We start from the raw sequence: 18,101 nt of genomic DNA, 5'->3' as shown, positions 1-18,101 counted from the left end.
CAGGTTCATGGAAATACCCGCAACATTTCGCAAGAAGCATGCACACAGCCTGAAGGAAGTGAAAGCCATTTACCTCCAATGTAAGCATAGAAAGTAACTGCGCACGCTGGTCCCGTTGCTCCGAGTTCAGGGCTAATGAGTAAGCTGGGCTGCATATTCTGGGCTGGAGAAAAAGGAGTAATACGATGTCACAAAAGCGACAATGCTGACATCGAGGGAATTTTTCAGTACCGTGGAACGGATAGACATGGACAAATATTTGCTCATGTTCTGTTTTGGGCGCTTTCCCGCCAGCATAAAACCTATACCAAGAACAAAGTTCACTGGTCTAAATTGCCACGCTGCTTTCTCACTCGACGTGATCCTCTACAATGATTTTTTTAAAACAAATCCGTGTTAGCACCACGAAGCAACTGTGGCCAGACGGAGAGAGGGCAGCAGGAAGGAATGGGGGTTAATATGCGTCCTGGGCTGACTTCGCAGTCTTAGAGCAGAACTTCACCGCAGAGCACGCAGGTAGAAAACCATCATCTCGAATGACGTCTCCATTCTCCTGATTTGTTGAAGACGAAAGGCAGACGCCTTTTTGTAACACTTTTGCAGTTACGTTAATTGTAGCTATAAGGCCCATACGCCCGGCGCTTTTCACAAATCGAGAGTGATACAGGTGTCGCTCTGTACAATGGTTGGCCTTCAGTGTGCTATATGGCAAAGTTCTGTTTTAAGAGTGTGTTCATGCAGTCGGGAAAGTCAGTCGGAAAATCCAGGGAAAACCCAAGACAGCACATCCTCAGCGTGGAAAGCGATAACGCTAACCACCATTCCACCAACGATCACAGAATCCAATGGCCACCAAGCGTACAACCAGTCAACCTATCAGGAAATATCGATACAGTGCTCTTTGAGAAGTCGACACGTTGTACGCTTGGTGACGCTGCTCACATGCTCAACAGTCATTGGCTTCAATGATCACTGACGACTGTCCTTGTGACAGCGGCATCAACGACCGTGTCGTTGTCAGTTGCGAGCGCTCCACAACGCGACGTACGCAACGCTAGGGGTTTCGCTGCAAGTTTATACTGGATGAAACTATACCCAAGCAGCACAACATCTCGGGCCAATATTGGTCCAATATTGAACCAATAGTGGGCCAAGATACTGTGTTGCTTGGGTTGCCAAAATTATCAAAAGACGTTTCAAATCGACGCACAGAAACAGCAATCGGCTTGTTTACAAAGTGCTTAGCCGCAGATCGTCGGCGCGGCCAATTGTACGGTGATTTGTATGTTGACGTTTGTAATGAGGTGTGACCAGCACCGGTACCAAATGAATTGCATTGGTCTGACATGCCATTCTGTATGGACCAATATGCGGTAATGGCAACACTGTGGTTGGGTTGTTCTGGGTATATTGGCATCGCACACCTGGGCGATATTCAGCGGCGGCTTAAAGGCGCGGTCGCATTCGTTCCAGTTGATTTGGAAACTATAATGTCACTTTATTCCTCGTTGACCACTGACCACGGAATAGAAAATCCCGCGTGAAAGAGTGGCGTAGTTTGATTGTTATTCGGTGGAATTACATGACAAGAGCAGACGTCGGATGTTGAGACTATGTCGGAATTCCCCATCTGGAAAAACGACAAAAACGTCACTCCCTAACAACCAATGAGTGCGCGACCTTGAGAAATGGAATGCCGCGATGTGGTCTCACAGAGTTAGGGGTCGTGGTGGATCACGCCTTTCCTCCGCTGAGCGTGACCTTCTCTCTCTCTTCCGCTTAGGAAGTGACGTCGTGCCACTGGAGCCTCTACAGCTGCCAGAAGCAGTGCTAATCTTTAAAAATTCGTTTAGTTAATATTTAAACACTTTTCGGACGAAAAAAAATTAGCCAACAGATTGCCAGCCGATGCCAGACATAGTGGTATCAGTTTCATAGATGGGTTTCTCGATGTCACCCTCCCTTTCAGTGCCGTGTTGCCTTTCTGTGTCTTATTAACCTCGACTACAACTACGATTGAGAGCTATCCCTTTTAAACGATATTCTACCGTGCCACTGCCCTGTCATCCTGTTTACCGCCGCTCTATGTACTGTCCAATTGCCCCTATTCTACCACACAAACTAATGCGTTCTCACTTGTGGTGTTCGTGTCGGTGTAGCTGCAGTACCATCCCCTGGAATTGTTGAAGCTGTCCTCCTTGGGAAAGTTGCTGTAAACAGTAGGGTTGTTCAGTGCCATCTGAGCATTGACGCGTTCCCAGGAGACTCGGGACGGATTCATTGAGTTCTTCCAGCCACACATGTCCACAGAGAAGTCGCAAGCACCTGTGACGACATGACGTCATTGAAAGATAAGATAGTCCGTCACAATTTCGCGTTGATCACATGGCAGTACTTCAACTGGTTGTGATCTTTCCAACTCTTAGCCTTTTTTTTTATTCTGTGTTCGCGCCGCGAAGCGACCTTGGTTATGAGTGGCGTACAGCCGCACAAGCAGCACACCAGCATTAGACCAATACCGGTCCAACCTTGATGATTAGTCCGACATCAACCTTGATGAATGATTTCGTACGCAAAATATAAATTCTTTGGTGAACACTTCCATATTTTTTTCAAAGCACCCACAACACTGCATAGTTTCGGAATCTCCAAGAATAGCTGACGTCATCAATAACTCTGACGCCCTTTTCCTAGCAACAAAGCGGACACACTTTCCTGGTCCCTGCAAAAATGCTGGAACACCGCCAGCAGCTGTCGCTATTGGTTGGTAGACACCAGAAGGACTATCCCTCATCATTTTACTTTACATATATCCTAATGTGGAGACCCAAATTCATAGGAGTGCACGACGAATCCGCTATACTGCTGAAACGCTGCTGAACTATTACATGAAAGTCACTCAATAGTCTTGACCCGCGAATGCTATCTACCATATATACTCACCACACTGTGCTTCATCTGAGCCGTCCTTGCAGTCGCGTTTAAAGTCACAGACGAGACTCTGATCGAGGCACTGGTGAGAAGTCTTACACGGATACTGTCCTTGGGGACACAACCTTGTTGCGAGAACCGATTTCTTAACCTGTGGTGCTGGACCTGCATAGTGCGAATGATTAAAGTGCCGCATAGGTTGCACGTACAACAGTTAATATGCCCACCGCTGAGTGGCGTGCACGTTGTTGCGAATGTGACGTCATCAATAGCCACGTATCCCGTCTGAGTTCTTGATCCATTGATGCTTCCTTCAAGTACGACCTGCGTTAAGAGAACTTATCAGACAGGAACAAGAGAGCAGAGTTTGACAATACGAGCGGTAAATACTAGTTCGGGTGTATTTGCTGTCTCAGTGGGCCATGCTGTTCCCTTGCTTTCAGTTTACTTTTTGGGGTTGCACAACATGATTACGTTTCGAGTTGCTCCACAAAGGATCACGTCCCACTTCAGGGCGTTTAGTGCAGTTTGGGTTCCCTTATCGTTAATAAGAGAAATAATTAGAAGCGTTACATCGTGAGAAACAGGTGTTAGACGCGTGTTCAGCTTCTAGGATCGTTTTGCGTATCTGAGGGACCCCGTGAGCACTGTGGGTGATCAATTCACAGAATGACCATTCCTGGTTTGCTCATGGGCGTATTTTCAGGCAACGTGAGACTGGAAATTCTCACCAGTCGACACCCTCGTATTTCGCTGGAGCCTTCAGCAACGTGACCCCGCTACTTCGAGGTCCGTAAAACGACACGTTGTCAATTAATCCACCGAGGCCGACATTTTGTAGCTCTAATCATAGCTATGCTAATAATATGGTTCAGAGCCGTCAAAGCTATCTTGGTCTCTTTGTTACTGTAGCCACGGTAGCAGTTTTATCCTCCCTCCCTGTTATTCCTAACGATTTTCATAACATAGCGTTAATACTAAGTACCTCAGTACTCACCTGATATGGCCGTGCCATGTTGAATGGAACGAGAACTTCCACAAAATCATCCACAGCCAAAGGGGAAGAGGTTCCCCAAGCCAAGCGTACGACGCCGTCAGCGTCGAGCGTGTTCACAGACACTTGTGCTAGGGCAGGTCCTCGGACGACGAAATGGAGCCGCATCTGCAACAGCCAACGCAACACTGTAGGATGCACTGGATCTGTTCCAGAACTCCTTTCGCCAAACAGTGTCTCCTAAGCTCTTAAAGCGCTTAAAGCGTTCGTAGATCCAGCATGAAGTACAGTATATGCACGCTTCGTCATCTAGACAACTGTCAATGCTACGGCCCCGGGGTAAACGTAACATGTTGTAAAACAGTAAAACTTTGAAGCCCTCCTTTATTGAATGCAAGCTTTCATGCAGTGGATTGCATTTCTTCAGTGACAGACCTACCCATCTGACGAAATGCAGTCCATTGCATGAAAGGTTGTATCCAATAGACCTCCATCCGGGAATCGTCATCATGACTTTGGTAGACAGCCTGACACCCAAACAAATCGAAAGGAGAGGGCTGAGTTCCACGAATGGGCACTTGTTCGCTGCCTCCTACTGAAAGAAAAGTAGGACCGAAGGCGGCGTCCCTTTCGGTGGCCATCGTAATCCCCTCAAGACCGTGGCTTTCGGGCGCGACCTTATTCGCCCCCTAGCTCCCAGCGTAGAGTCTACCAAATTGGTGGCGCTGTCGAACACTATGACGTCACTTGTTTACAAACGGGGAGAGGTTTTTAAAGGACATCCGTTGCGAAACCAGAGCCCCGGAATACAGCATTTCAGATGCCAAGCGCACCCTCAAGAATCTAATGTGAGTTGCACGATTAGCTTATTGGATTTTCAGAACCATTATACTGAACATCTTCCAATGTACTAGGAACGTACCAGGACCATTATTTCATCACACCTGACACTGCATTCCTATGTCAATATTAGTAAATTTTACTTTATCGTACCTAACAGATAGCGCGGTGGTTCTGCGTACGGCGCGATGCTCTCTTATTCATGTCCTGCGCGTGCGCAGAAGCACCAACGCTATTATCACGTACGCAACGGCGATATCGTGTGGTGCACTAAGCTCACTATCATTTATGTTCGCAATTGTTGCTAAAGGCCCGTACGCGCAGACCCGTGCATACCCGCAGACCACCCCGTACGGGTCTGCACAAGAGACTATAGGCTATAACTAAATCACAATCTTTGTTCTTAGCGGGTCCGGCAGCGCCACCAACACAGTCGATACTATTACAAAACGCGGCTGTTACTCTAGAATTCAAACCAATCTTAATACATCGCTCCTTCCCGTGGTTATGCCTTCCCGTGGAATGCCTATACGGCATTCTCTAAAATCAACGATAGACAGCCAAAAGTGAGGGAAGCTGTCCTGGTACCCAGTGGCGTATCTAGAGCTACCTGCGCCCATGGCAACATGGTTAGCATGATGTCCTTGGGGATGCGTTTTCGTGTGGTCCGCACTAGGTTTCGCACTACAACCTCTCTAATGGCGGGTGCTTTAGATCATTTCTGAATGTGCCAGGTTGAGTGCCCGACCTGGCACATTCCGACCACATAATGGCGCCCCTGTTCACCTGGCGCCCATGCCACCTGTCCACACCTGCCACACCCTAGATACGCCACTGCTGGTACCGAATCTGGGGGCTTAATCGCTTCATCGTCGTTACGGTCGTTACAAGCTAACGAGTGGCGGGAAAAGGCGGGCGCGAAATTTAAAAAGATGGGCACGTGATAAGACACGCGCACGGCGCACTCTTCGCGCGATACGTGGAGGCCGTGGTACACGTCACGCGCAATGTGTCACGTGCCCACCTTTTTGAATTTCCCGCCATTCGCTAGCTTGTAACGACCGCAACGGCGATGAAGCGATTAAGCCCCCTGGGCAGGGGAGTATGCTAGACCACCGTCCTCTTCTGGGTTGGGACAGGACCACACTCTTAAAAATGAACTTCACCACATAGCACGCTCCTAGCCAACCATCACCCCGAATGACAACGTTCTCGGCCTAGATTTGTTGAAAACGGGAGGAGGAGCCTATTTTGTGCCGTGCACAATGGGCACAAAATAGGCTCCTCCTCCCGTTTTCAGCAAATCAGGGGCGAGAACGTTGTCATTCGGGGTGATGGTTGGCCAGGAGCGTGCTATGTGGTGAAGTTCATTTCCAAGAGTGCACTGCAAAAAAAAAAAAAAAAAAGAATCACATACCTGGCACGGCGTCTTGGGGTCAAACCAGGGACCGAAGACCTCCCCTTGAGTGGGCGTGCTGCTGGAGCCCAGGTAGAGGAACTTTCCTAGAATTAACAAAAATAAAAAATAAAGCGTGCTGTAACGACGCGCACAATCAAGCGTGCAGATGATTATTTTTTTTTAATTCTGTGATAGCGCCGCGAAGCAAATGTGCGGCGTACAGACGTGAACAGATGGACAGAGGACAGCAGGAAGGAGTGGGAGACAGGGGGGGGCGTTAGGTAGGCGTCCTGGGCCGACTTCAGGGGGGAACTGTGCCGACATTCGTCTGGAAAGTCTTCGGAAAACCCAGGGAAAACCTCAGACCACACAGCCGGTGACAGGATTCGAACCCGTGTCACCTCCCAGTCTCGGCGTGGAAAGTGAAGCGTGCAGATGGAGAAATTTGCATGGAACGACAAAAAACGTCAGCAGTGCAAATGAGGGAAGAAGGGAGAGGGTGCAGGCAAGCTGGTATAGACTCATGGTGAGGGATCGAGAGACACGGAACATTTGTCGTCCGTCCTTCTTGTTCCGTGTCTCTCGGTCCCCCACCATCCGTGCAAATGTGGGCGAGATGGTGAAGAGTGTTGGAGTCATCAGTGATGAGCGGAACCGAAAACACGTCTGCGGGTTTTGGCGACGTACACTGAACCCTCGTTAATATGACCACCACCGTTCCCGCAGATTTTGGTCATAAAGCGAATTGACCTCGGAATTGAGTAATTCGGAGGTCAACAACATCAGGAGTCATCGCAAACCTTGGTGGCCTAATTGAACACGTGTCGCCCTCTACCTGAGGTATGTGTGTTAGCTTCTCCTTGGGGCTACTCTGCGGGTCATGTGACGTGGTCATAATAACGAGAAGATAATACCGGTGTTTGACCCTATATACTTGTGAACAAAAGTCTCAGTCATAGTCGGACAAGCGGATTGTCATACTAACGAGATGGATTTACATGGCGGCGGAACGGTTCCCAAGGAAAACGGTCATAAAGTGGGTATGTCATATTATCGGGGGTCATATTAACGGGGGTTCACTGTAAATTGTTTTATGTTACCCTCATCACTGGTTGAAATATGAAATGCCTCACCCTCGGTGTTCCGCGTAGAGTGGTCGCGTGTGGGTCCCTGGCTAAGGTGAGCAAAAGGTGCCCTCCTTTCCCAGCTCCCGTGAAGAGGAGCGTCAGGGTCCAGGTGCCAGTCACACAAGGAAGCGTCGAAGCTGCACCTGAACTTGTACTTGCCTGGCGAAAAAAGGGGTCATGAGGTGACGTCGTGGTAACGAACGTAACAAGTCGAAACTAAAAAAAAAAAAAAAAATTCAAATGGAAATGAGACAGTCGTTGAAAATCGTTTTTGCGAACGAGTTTGTGTGTCTGTTTGAGAGAAAAAGGAAGGCGCCAGCATTAAGCGCCTCTTGTGGTCTATACGTGACCTTCTGTGTATCTACTTCCGGTCTAAACCCGACTTCCGGTTGCTCACTTCTGGTCTATACTTCACTACCGGTTCGACACTCTCAATTACAGTATGTAAGACCATTTAATTGACCATTTAATTACCAAAGGTAACTGCGGGTTACCTTAGGTACTCTTGAATTTAATCTAATTCCTTTTCATTTCGTTTACTTGATTAATTACTGTCGACGTGAAGTACCTTTAATTAGATGTATTCTTTCTCTTAATTACACGTATCTTACATTCATTACCTTTAAACTCAATCTTCCTGCTTTAATTCTCTTTAATTACCTTTAATTACTCTTACCTCTTACTCTTACTAACCTTCAACTATTTCAATTTCGTATCATTTACCTTCATTTACATTTACCCTCTGATCTCCCCTTACATCACCACTTATAACTCTGCCCTGGTGAGGGTTCCCCATCTCATACACACACCACACACACATATACATAAAGCTTTTTACACTTTGGCGCTCCTAATGCTAACGCATTAACAAGGTGCAGGAGAGAATGAGAAGAGAAAGAATTTACCGCAGTCTTCTTCGTCGCTAAGATCCCCGCAGTCGTCGTTGTAGTCGCACACGTACAGGTTCCTTATACAGGCACGGTTGCGGCACCGGAATTCCGACGGCCCGCACTCTGGCTTTGGCTCTGGATAAGGACATGGCATGACAGCGCACCTGCGTCATATCGCGGTAACTGCGTCAAGTCTTACCTGGTCTCCTACACTGGTGAAACGAGATATCGTCGATGGCGATGTATCCAGAACGGACAGGATATTGCATTGCGCTGATGATGACCTGCAGGACGACAGCATGTAGTGAAGAATACGAAGCAGCAGAAGGAAGACACGGACGGGGACGCAATTAAAAAAAAAATTGCTGTCTTCCTCCTGATGCAACGCGTAGTGTACTGTGTTAGCGATCGTCGAAGTATACTAAGAAAATGCGGGGATAATTAAATTGGTTAATGGTATTGCAGACGCAGTCAAATTGCGATGTAATGCTAGAGACGGTAATGTAACGTGGGGTTTGGCGTGAACTTTTTTTTTATTTGGGCTACAACCATCTCGCAACATACAGTTGCCCGATGTGGAAGTCAAAGACCCATGTACCCGCAGTTTGTCCCTCAATAATTCTGGAGGTTGCAGAGCACTGCAACCCTCCACCTTTCTTCTGCATATCCTTTGTGTGGGCCATAACCGAGCTACCTGCGCCGGACCAAGAATAGAATAGAAATAGAAAGGAAGAATAGAAAGAAAATAGAAATAGAACGAATAAAATGGAAACGTAGGTCGTTCTGGTGCGACCAGCTGTTCCACAACACCGCGGCCGCACTGCAGCCGTGGACATCATGCGACTACTGAAGCTTTGTTTTCCTTAAGTAGCTAGGAGTACCTGTGCTCGTACCAGTGGTAATCCTATTGCATAGTATTGTTTCAGCTTGTCAAGTGCACAATCAACGCCATAGTCGATTGTCGTACTGTTGCTGGTGGCGAACGCCTGGCAGTGATTGGCGCACGCTAGATTATTTTACCGCGTATTTCGAGAGCCACCGATTTTAATGACCTGAAGCATTCACATGAAACCTGTGGGAATGACGCCAGGCCTACATAGATGAAGAAGACAAATGCCACCAACATCGGAAGTCCGAGAACGACCTCTTGTTCATGTCGGCAGGCCCACGCCACGCAAGCTGTGAACAACGAATAGCATTCCCATGATCGAAACCGCCTCGTGATTACCTCACCTAGCAGACACGCCCGGCGTTATGCTTTACTACGCCCTGCTAGCCGTCAGAGAGCTGTATACCGGGAAAGGGGAAGAGTCATAATCTTATTGGCGCCCCCAGTTCCCCTGGCGCCATCTATCCTCCGAACTGAGTTTTCGGCGCAGAGACCAGGAATTTCGGAGGAGCGAGCCCACAAACGCTATCGCATTCTAACAAAATTGGCTAATATGATTCTGCGCCTCTTTCTTGCATACGAAACCCATTTAACCTCAAAACGAAAATGAGAATTGGTTACTATGATACTTAAATCAGCAAAACATACCCGCCACAGCGCTGAGCTGGACAAAAGCTAAAGGCACCGGGTACGAGAACAGCGGATCAAGACTGACCTGCACAACACTGGTGTAGCGGCCAATGAAGACGCTGCCTAAAGTCCACACTTCTTCTTCAGGTCTCCTCTCTCGGGAGAGAAGGTTCCAAAGCATCATCTTATATGGACCAGTCCGTAGGTCCATTTGCAAGTTCATGCTGTAGTCTGCACAGCAAACGTGTATGTCAATGGGTGTTAACTGGTCAATACACGTGCGCCGAAATTACTTCTGAACGAACATTCGGAGTGTGTTCATCGAAACTACCCGTTCTCAGTTCTCCCTTCTTACATTGCCCCAGAGTTCGAGGTAACTCGTTACTGTAACTAAGTCCCTTTTTTTGGTAACTTGTAATTTAAGTCGGTACTTTTGCGCCGGGGTAACTTTCAAAGGAATTTGTTTCTTTTTCAGATAACTTTCCAAAAGTAACTTAAGTTATGTTCCAGGTTACTTTTAACGGGTACTTTTAACAGGGGTAACATGGACTGACTTGCTCCGGGAGGGATTGGCGAACAATACGGGCCAGAGCAACACTTTGGGTTGGCTGAAATACTCTAATGTATGGGGAACAGCTGCAATAAAGACTAAAGAATTCATGTAATTCACTGTGCGGTAATTCACTACGTGAACCGGTGGCTTTGGATTTTGGCCTTTGGCCGATAGTTATCGCGAAAAAGGGGGGGGGGGTCCTCTTTTATATTTATTCTTCACGGGGGGAGGGGTCTGTTTATGGGAGGTAGCCGAATTTGTCGTGTGACGAATTCAACCTCTCCCTAGTATTTTCAACATCAACACCAACATCAAAGACTAAAGAAGAAGAGGAAAATGCATCTTTTTGGCAGAAAAAAAGAGGCCCGTGTCATCCGCATAGCCGGAATCCCCCACCCAACCAATGTGCAATGTCACTGAGCGTTGTATACGTCCTTCAAGGGAATCTTGGGAGGTGATCATTTGTACTCAGCTGAAATTTAATCTCGTTTGTAAACAAACACGCGCTAACATGGTGTCGACGCCATTGCGGGGAACAAAAAAAATCTCAAAAGGCTGGTTCTGGATGTAGTTTTACGCAGAGTGCAATGCGCAGGGAGCTGAACAGGTAGAAAGGCGCCGGGTACAAACACGAATGAGTAGTTTTCGATATGCAGCCTACCCGGAACGTATAATGGAAACTCTGTTATTCTTACTATTTGTCTTGTAGATATACCAGAAGTTCATGATGCAAAGGGATCCTGGATTGCGGAAACGAGGACTCTCCATGCGTCTGCTGAGGGCCATACGCGTATCCGGGAACCGATCACCTGTTGGGATAGCCATGGCGAAGAAGCCTGGAACGTAAAACGTCGCATCACGTATACGCCATAGAGGAGCGCACGAGCGACAAGACGTCCACAGGCAAAGCACGCTATACGAGACCCTGCACTATATGGGAAGATGCGAGTGGATACCCGCGGGATACCTGTGGATTCGGGTATATAGAGAATGCATAATCACTACGGCACGCGTATTGCCTTCGAGCTCAGGCTGAAGGGCGTAAACAGGCGAGCTGACTCGTGGCGTAAACAGGCGACAGCACCGCGACACACACAGTACCTTCACGTGGCCCTCTTTTCTCGGATGTGTGAAGCCTCGAGTTGAGTCATAATTGCGTTAGAAATGAGAAGACAGTATAGGCATAATATAGTAGGACACAGTAGTAGATAGCTTGTAGTGGCAAAAATTGATAGTGACAATTAGTCGTAAGTGATAATTGGCAATTAATGATGAATGATGGGCAGTGATATTTGTCATTAGTGATAGTGCCTAGTTGTGACTAGTGGTAATTGGTAATTAGTGATAGCTAAGTAACAGTTAATCGTAGTGACAGTTAGTAATGGTGATAGCAATAGTTAAGGATAGTTAGGGATTGGTAGAGGCGGACAGAGGTAGATAGGGCTGGATGACGAAAAATGATACGGAATAGAATGCATCTATCGCTAACGCATTTCCGCCGCATTAATGACATTCATTGCCCTTCAACCTTTTTTTGCGCAACTGTTGATGCGGATGGGTTGCGAGTATCAACGTAGCAAATCAGAAAGCCAATAGACTTCCCCCGAGAACTACGTCATTCTCACGTGATCTGCCCGGTGGTGGGCAAAACAAACACACGTGGTCATATGCGCCAGTACACTCGATTAGTTCCAAGTGTGGCCGGCACCCACCACTTTGGCGCTTCAGTCGCTGCAATGTTTACACAACACGGAGAGCTCCATCGAATGGCTACAGCCCGCTAGAGAGAACATCGTATAATGTCACGATTTCGTTCCCAATGCGCATCGACACTAACTTGGTGGCGACCTCGGCCGGGTCCTACCTCCGTACTCTCGTACCAAACCTCGTACTCTCTAACTGCACATTAAAAATGGCTGTAGAGGGAAAACTGTATTGGACGTGTTCCTGCGTTTGGAGCGTATGTAACATCGTGTTTTGTAATGCACACGATGTAAGAAAGCGTGTTCGTACACTCTTAGAAATGAACTTCACCGCATAGCACGCCCCTAGCCAACCATCACCTGGAACGATACCGTTATTTGCCCTGACTTGTTGAAAACGGGAGGCGTACGCCTTTTTTGTGACACTTATGCTGTTCATAATTGTCACAGAAAAGGCGTACGCCTCCCGTTTTTAACAAATCAGGGCAGATAACGATATCATTCGAGATGATGGTTGGCTAGGAGCGTGCTATGCGGTGAAGTTCATTTCTAAGAGTGTAGCATTTACTAAAGTAAAGTAAAGTAAGTTTATGTAAAATATGGTCGCGTCGCCGCACACGCACTGCGCAGTCGCGTCCGCACATTGTGTCATTTGATTTTGTGAATCGGGTGCCAATGAAGTGTTCGGCTTTGAGGGGGGGCAGCGGACATACAAAGTGAGCCAGCACTGCGACTGCACATCGCGTGCAGATGGCAAAAAGTCCATCTTACAGCGTGCACTGCCACTGCAGATGAAGCACCAAAATGGAGGCACCAAGTATGCGCACTTACCTTCAGGACTTCCTTTGGTATGGTCAAATGGAAAATCCGGCTTGTCCGGCAGGCCTTGTACCCTCTGCCACATTGGAACCTTGCTCAATCCCAAGCTCCATCCGCAAGCGTCTTCCTCGAAATCGCAGGCGCCGCAGTTTTTCTCGTCTTCCCCGTGAACGCAGTCGAACGAGAAATCGCACCTCTTTTCAAGGGGCACAGTCTGATTGCTTTCTCGACACTCAAATACTTGCGTGTCTGGTAGCTCTGGAAGTAAGTAGGTTAGGACAGAATAAACAAAAAAAAAAAAACGTTATCTACAGTATCGATAAGTGGCCCGCAATGGCCCGCGAGGCAAGTCCGTCACCGAATCTGGTCGCGTCCTTCGAGCTACGCGGGAGGGGAAGGGAGTCCGGAAGTTACCCACCATGCCCCATTTTGCCCACGTCATACCACATTTCTTGACTACAATCTTAGAAGTGAACTTCACCGCATAGCACGCTCCTAGCCAACCAGCATCCCGAATGACAACGTTCTCGGCCCTGATTTGTTGAAAACGGGAGGCGGAGCCTATTCTGTGCCGTGCATAATGACACAAAATAGGCTCCGCCTCCCGTTTTCAACAAATCAGGGCCGAGAACGTTGTCATTCGGGACGATGGTTGGCTAGGAGCGTGCTATGCGGTGAAGTTCACTTCTAAGAGTGTACACATGCATGCATTGGTGAACGCTGCTAAAACAGCTTTAGAAATTTCGCATTTTGCACCCAGCATTGTCGTCTGCTTCGAAGCCCGCATTCTTTCTCCCTGCCGTATGATGTCAGCAGTGGGTTGCTTTCAGCGCCCCCTCGCTTCAAAGAGGCAAAGCGCTCGGGTTGTAATAAATTCGCTCGAATAAAATATGCGCAGTAGTTTTGGACAGAGATATTTCGTACACATGTTCCTGACATCCTAAAGATTGCGGATATACAAAAAGATTTGCCTCAATACCTTTATCTTACTCTGTTCTGAGGAAGTCACCCTTTAGTGCGACTCGAATAATAATAATAATAATATGCGTAATAATTATGCAACGGCTTTTTGCGAGGCTTGTGCAACGATGCTTACAGAGGGGGATCCAGTCCCTGGGTTTTGTGGGATGGGGGAGGGGGGGCGTTTCTTTGTCGGAGCGCATAGTAGGGAAAGAAAGAAAGAAATCCTACGTATAATCTGATATTTTGGAGGCGGGGGGAGGGGGGCCAATCCCCCAACCGCAAGATATTGCGCCCTGCATACACATTCATAAAATATTACTCCTTACCTATTTGAATGCACATGTCTTCAGACACGCTTAAGTCGTCAACAGCAGCAAACGCTTCCGGGTTTCTGCCACACAGGACGAGAATGCCGCTCTGCGTTGAAAACAATGCGTTAAGAAGAATAAATGTTTCGCACAACAAAGTAACCCGTGCAAAGTTCTCGTGCATGTCTATATAAAGAATCTCCAGTAAGATACAAGGGCGCACTCATAACTCTCCAAGGCACAAGCTATTTTCTTCCCCTGAGAACGCGCTCCCTGTCGCGCTCCCTGACGTCATTGAAATAAATGCGTAGCAAGAGCAAAAAAGACGAAAAAGAAAAAAACATTGTAGTGAGCCGTTTCACTCAAAATCCACATATTTCTACGGACAGTCAGCGGCGGATACGCAGCTACAGAGAATCTACGGAGAACCGGAGAATCTCCTTATCTGAAGGCTGGAACCGGAGACACGGAGACGACAAAATTTCTCTTACCCAGCGACGGTTTAATAACGACCAACCGCATATATCCCCAAGAACCTCCGAAGGGGGGCAAGGGGAATGAGCGAGGGCTTACTAACACAATTTCCCCTCGTGGCTATCGCCACCGACTCCAGCAACAAGCGCTTCCATTTGTTCCGTTCCGTACGCAGAACTGCACTCTTAGAAATGAACTTCACCACATAGCACGCTCCTAGCCAACCATAATCCCGAATGACAACGTTCTCGCCATTGATTTGCTGAAAACGGGAGGAGGAGCCTATTTTGTGCCATTATGCACGACACAAAATAGGCTCCTCCTCCCGTTTTCAACAAATCAGGGGCGAGAACGTTGTCATTCGGGATGATGGCTGGCTAGGAGAGTGCAATGTGGTGAAGTTCATTTTTAAGAGTGTGGAAGCGTTTGTTGTCGGAGTCGGTGGAGATAGCCACGAGGGGAAATTGTGTTAGTAACCACTCGCTTATTCCTCTTGCCTCCTTCGGAGGTTCTTGAGGATATAAGCGGTTAGTTGTTATTAAACCGTCGCTGTGTAAGAGAAATTTTGTCGTCTCCGGTTCCGGCCTTCATAGTCTGCGCCCTCTCACTTTCATCTACCTCCTCATCGCCTCGCGTGACGTTCTCGTGAGGTTGGCAGCGCCCTCTAGCTCATCGCCTCCTCCTCACGTGTTTCCTGCAGCGAGATACGAAGGGTTCTGCAGCAGGACAGAAGGGAGTCGCGCGCCTTGGCCACGCCCACATGTTCCCTCTCTGGCGCTGCGCATGCGCCTTTCCGAGCGCGAGTTTCAAACTGCGTGCACTCTTAAAAATGAACTTCACCGCATAGCACGCTCCTAGCCAACCAGAATCTCGAATGATATCGTTAACTGCCTTGATTTGTTGAAAACGGGAAGCGTACGCCTTTTTTGTGACACTTATGCTGTTCATAATTGTCACAGAAAAGGCGTACGCCTTCCGTTTTCAACCAATCGGGGCAGATAACGATATCATTTGAGATTCTGGTTGGCTACGATCGTGCTATGCGGTGAAGCTCATTTTTAAGCTCCATTGACCACCGTTCCAAAAGTGCTACCAGTGCGTACTACATCCCGTCAATAAACAAGGCCTGGCAAGGGAAATCAGTTCGCTACCCAATCTCATCTACGACGGCCGAACTCCTGGCCTTGCTACACGCAGCTGCTGCGGTTCAAGTCACCGGAATACCTAAGGCCGTCTTGCTTACGGACTCCAGAAGTGCCCTCAACAACGTGATAAACCCCATGTGTGGTAGCATTCTGGCCCGATGTATAAGGAGATCGTGTGCCCAGCATAGGCTAACCGGAGGTGAGCTTACGCTCCAATGGATCCCATCTCATGTCGGCATCAGAGGCAACGAACGAGCGGACCAGCTAGCTTCCTCAGCACACAACAGCTGCAGCCCATCCTTAGCAGTCCCGGCCGACACTGACAGGCTCATGGTCGTCAAACAGCTAGTTGAGGTGCGTCACCCTGGCATACAGGACATCATGCAGAATCACCGACCCTCTCTTCCCACGAAAGATCTTCCCCGTGGTATGCAGACAATGCTCCATCGATTACGCACAGGATCTGCGTTCACGAACTCTCAACTGTGCAAGATCGGCTCCAGGGAGGATTCCAGTTGCGGACACTGTAATCATCCGGAGACAATTGCGCATATCCTGACAGAATGCCGTGCATACCATGCCATGCGGGAAACCCATCTTCCCCACGCCAGGCCTGGTATACTGACGGACGTCCTCTTCCCAGAAGGTTCTTGTGCGGAACGACTTTCAAAAACTCGCGGCCTCGTGCGCTTTCTCCAAGCAACGGGCCTAGCGGAGAGACCACTCTAGTGCACCTCTCACCTACAGTGTGCTTCCGTCCCATCAGTACCGGTCATCCTGCTTCTACATCACTTTGAAGTCCTCAACTCCCCTTTCTCCCACCCCCTTTCCTTTTTTTTTGGCTATAGTCGTGACGATGCCCACTTGAGTGCGGCCATCAACGGCAAGCTACCTCGACACCCCCCCCCCCCCTCATTTTTAAGAGTGTGGAATCTACTGACTACTGATATGGGAACTCTATGAGCCCGGAAATACACAACCCGTGGGCGTGATAACTTGATGCGGCGTCTGATAATCGCGCTTGATAATCGTGCACTCACATCGTGATCGTAGACGTCGTACTGGTGGAATTTCCACCGTTGCCTAGTAGGAAGACGGCGAATGCTCTTGCCAGCAACCAGGCTGCAAGCACCAGATTCCTGCTCGGGCAGGTAGTACCAAAAAGAAACGCAACGGAAGCGGCGGCCGGTGAGTACGTACGCTGCTCCAGTTCCGTTGCCTCCGGCAAAATAGAGGAAGTGACCTGTCAACAAGGGTGACAAGAGCAGCAACCATGACGTAGAGTCTCAGACCTTTTGGAAGCTTCGCGTACGAGTCGCTCAGCCATATGCAAACGTACAACACATTGTTGTCTTTTCTGCTGGCTAACTCATATGAGTAATTGTATTCGGTGAAATGCTAGTCAGTCTGAGCTTTACCGTTATCGATACGTACCCTCCGTGTTGCCGTCCGTATGATCCACTGCGGGCTCTGCGCCAGCGCCTTGTACCTTCCACACCCCGGGATGCATGACAGGGTTCAGCAGGTTGGTGTTACCTGGGTAATCGCGACGAAGTAGGTAAATACAAGCCACGACGATATCGACAGACAACGAGGAAAGACGCAAGAGAAGCTCGTAGCGACCCAAGCAGCACAATGTGCTGAAAGTCGAGTGCAATAGGGGTGGACGGTATGTGTCTTATAAATGTTCTTTAGTTGCACGAGCCTGTTCAAGGCCTTCCACTTACCCGTCCACCCCTATTGCACTCGACTTTCAGTACATTGTGCTGCTTTGGGGAAACGACAAGTCGGACGTACAATCTGAAAAGCAGTTATTGGTTACTTACTATGCGTCCCGTGCGCCCAGTGGAAGCAGTTGGCCGTTTCAAACGTGCACAAGTCTGGAAGAGTCGGGATATCACAGTATCGTGAGAGCGGGATGGCCAACTTTAAAAGCAACGCGCTTTTCTTGGTAATAAATTACTCTTAGAAATGAGGTGGTGGTGGTGATGATGGTGACAGGGGTCGCCGTTGTCGGCCTCACAGGTGTGGGCAACGTCACGACCGACGCCCTGGGGAATGAACTTCACCGCACAGCGTGCTCCTAGCCAACCATCATCTCAAATGGTGATCGTCATATGCCCTTGCTGAAAACGGGAGATGTACGCCTTCTTTGTGACACCTATGCTGTTCATAATTGTCACAAAAAAAAACTCCCGCTTTCAACAACTCGGGGAAGATGACGACATCATTCGAGATGATGGTTGACTATAGGAGCATGCTATGTGGTGAAGTTCATTTTTAAGAGTGTTCTAGTGTGGGTCATACTAACTATCAGGATCACAGGCACCGTCCTTGATTGCCAGGTCGTCTAGGAGTACCGCAGAGGCTTGTCCAACGAAATTGGGGATCACACCTTCAAACACCACCTGGAAATGTGGTACAAATATGATGCAC

At 48.4% G+C, this 18,101-nt stretch overlaps 1 protein-coding gene across 2 annotated transcripts in view; it reads right to left on the bottom strand.

Annotated features, from left to right (window-relative positions):
• LOC135392014 (MAM and LDL-receptor class A domain-containing protein 1-like) overlaps positions 1 to 18,101 on the bottom strand; it is a 118,538-nt gene that overhangs the window by 53,037 nt on the left and 47,400 nt on the right. For both annotated transcript variants that reach the window (XM_064622626.1, XM_064622627.1), the window contains exons 33-49: positions 17,977 to 18,073; positions 17,492 to 17,545; positions 17,100 to 17,201; positions 16,706 to 16,908; positions 14,065 to 14,155; positions 12,788 to 13,033; positions 10,949 to 11,089; positions 9,786 to 9,931; positions 8,381 to 8,465; positions 8,197 to 8,316; positions 7,298 to 7,450; positions 6,183 to 6,268; positions 3,929 to 4,093; positions 3,159 to 3,255; positions 2,944 to 3,096; positions 2,137 to 2,325; positions 74 to 163 (exon numbers count right to left, since the gene is read on the bottom strand). In XM_064622626.1, coding sequence (XP_064478696.1) covers positions 74 to 163; positions 2,137 to 2,325; positions 2,944 to 3,096; positions 3,159 to 3,255; positions 3,929 to 4,093; positions 6,183 to 6,268; positions 7,298 to 7,450; positions 8,197 to 8,316; positions 8,381 to 8,465; positions 9,786 to 9,931; positions 10,949 to 11,089; positions 12,788 to 13,033; positions 14,065 to 14,155; positions 16,706 to 16,908; positions 17,100 to 17,201; positions 17,492 to 17,545; positions 17,977 to 18,073 — 2,218 coding nt within the window. The remainder of the gene's footprint in view (positions 1 to 73; positions 164 to 2,136; positions 2,326 to 2,943; positions 3,097 to 3,158; positions 3,256 to 3,928; positions 4,094 to 6,182; positions 6,269 to 7,297; positions 7,451 to 8,196; positions 8,317 to 8,380; positions 8,466 to 9,785; positions 9,932 to 10,948; positions 11,090 to 12,787; positions 13,034 to 14,064; positions 14,156 to 16,705; positions 16,909 to 17,099; positions 17,202 to 17,491; positions 17,546 to 17,976; positions 18,074 to 18,101) is intronic.

The sequence above is a fragment of the Ornithodoros turicata genome, chromosome 4 (genome assembly GCF_037126465.1).
Source record: "Ornithodoros turicata isolate Travis chromosome 4, ASM3712646v1, whole genome shotgun sequence".
Classification (NCBI taxonomy): Eukaryota; Metazoa; Arthropoda; class Arachnida; order Ixodida; family Argasidae; genus Ornithodoros; species Ornithodoros turicata.
Note: the sequence above shows the minus strand (reverse complement) of the source record. Positions and strands in the feature narration are given on the sequence as shown.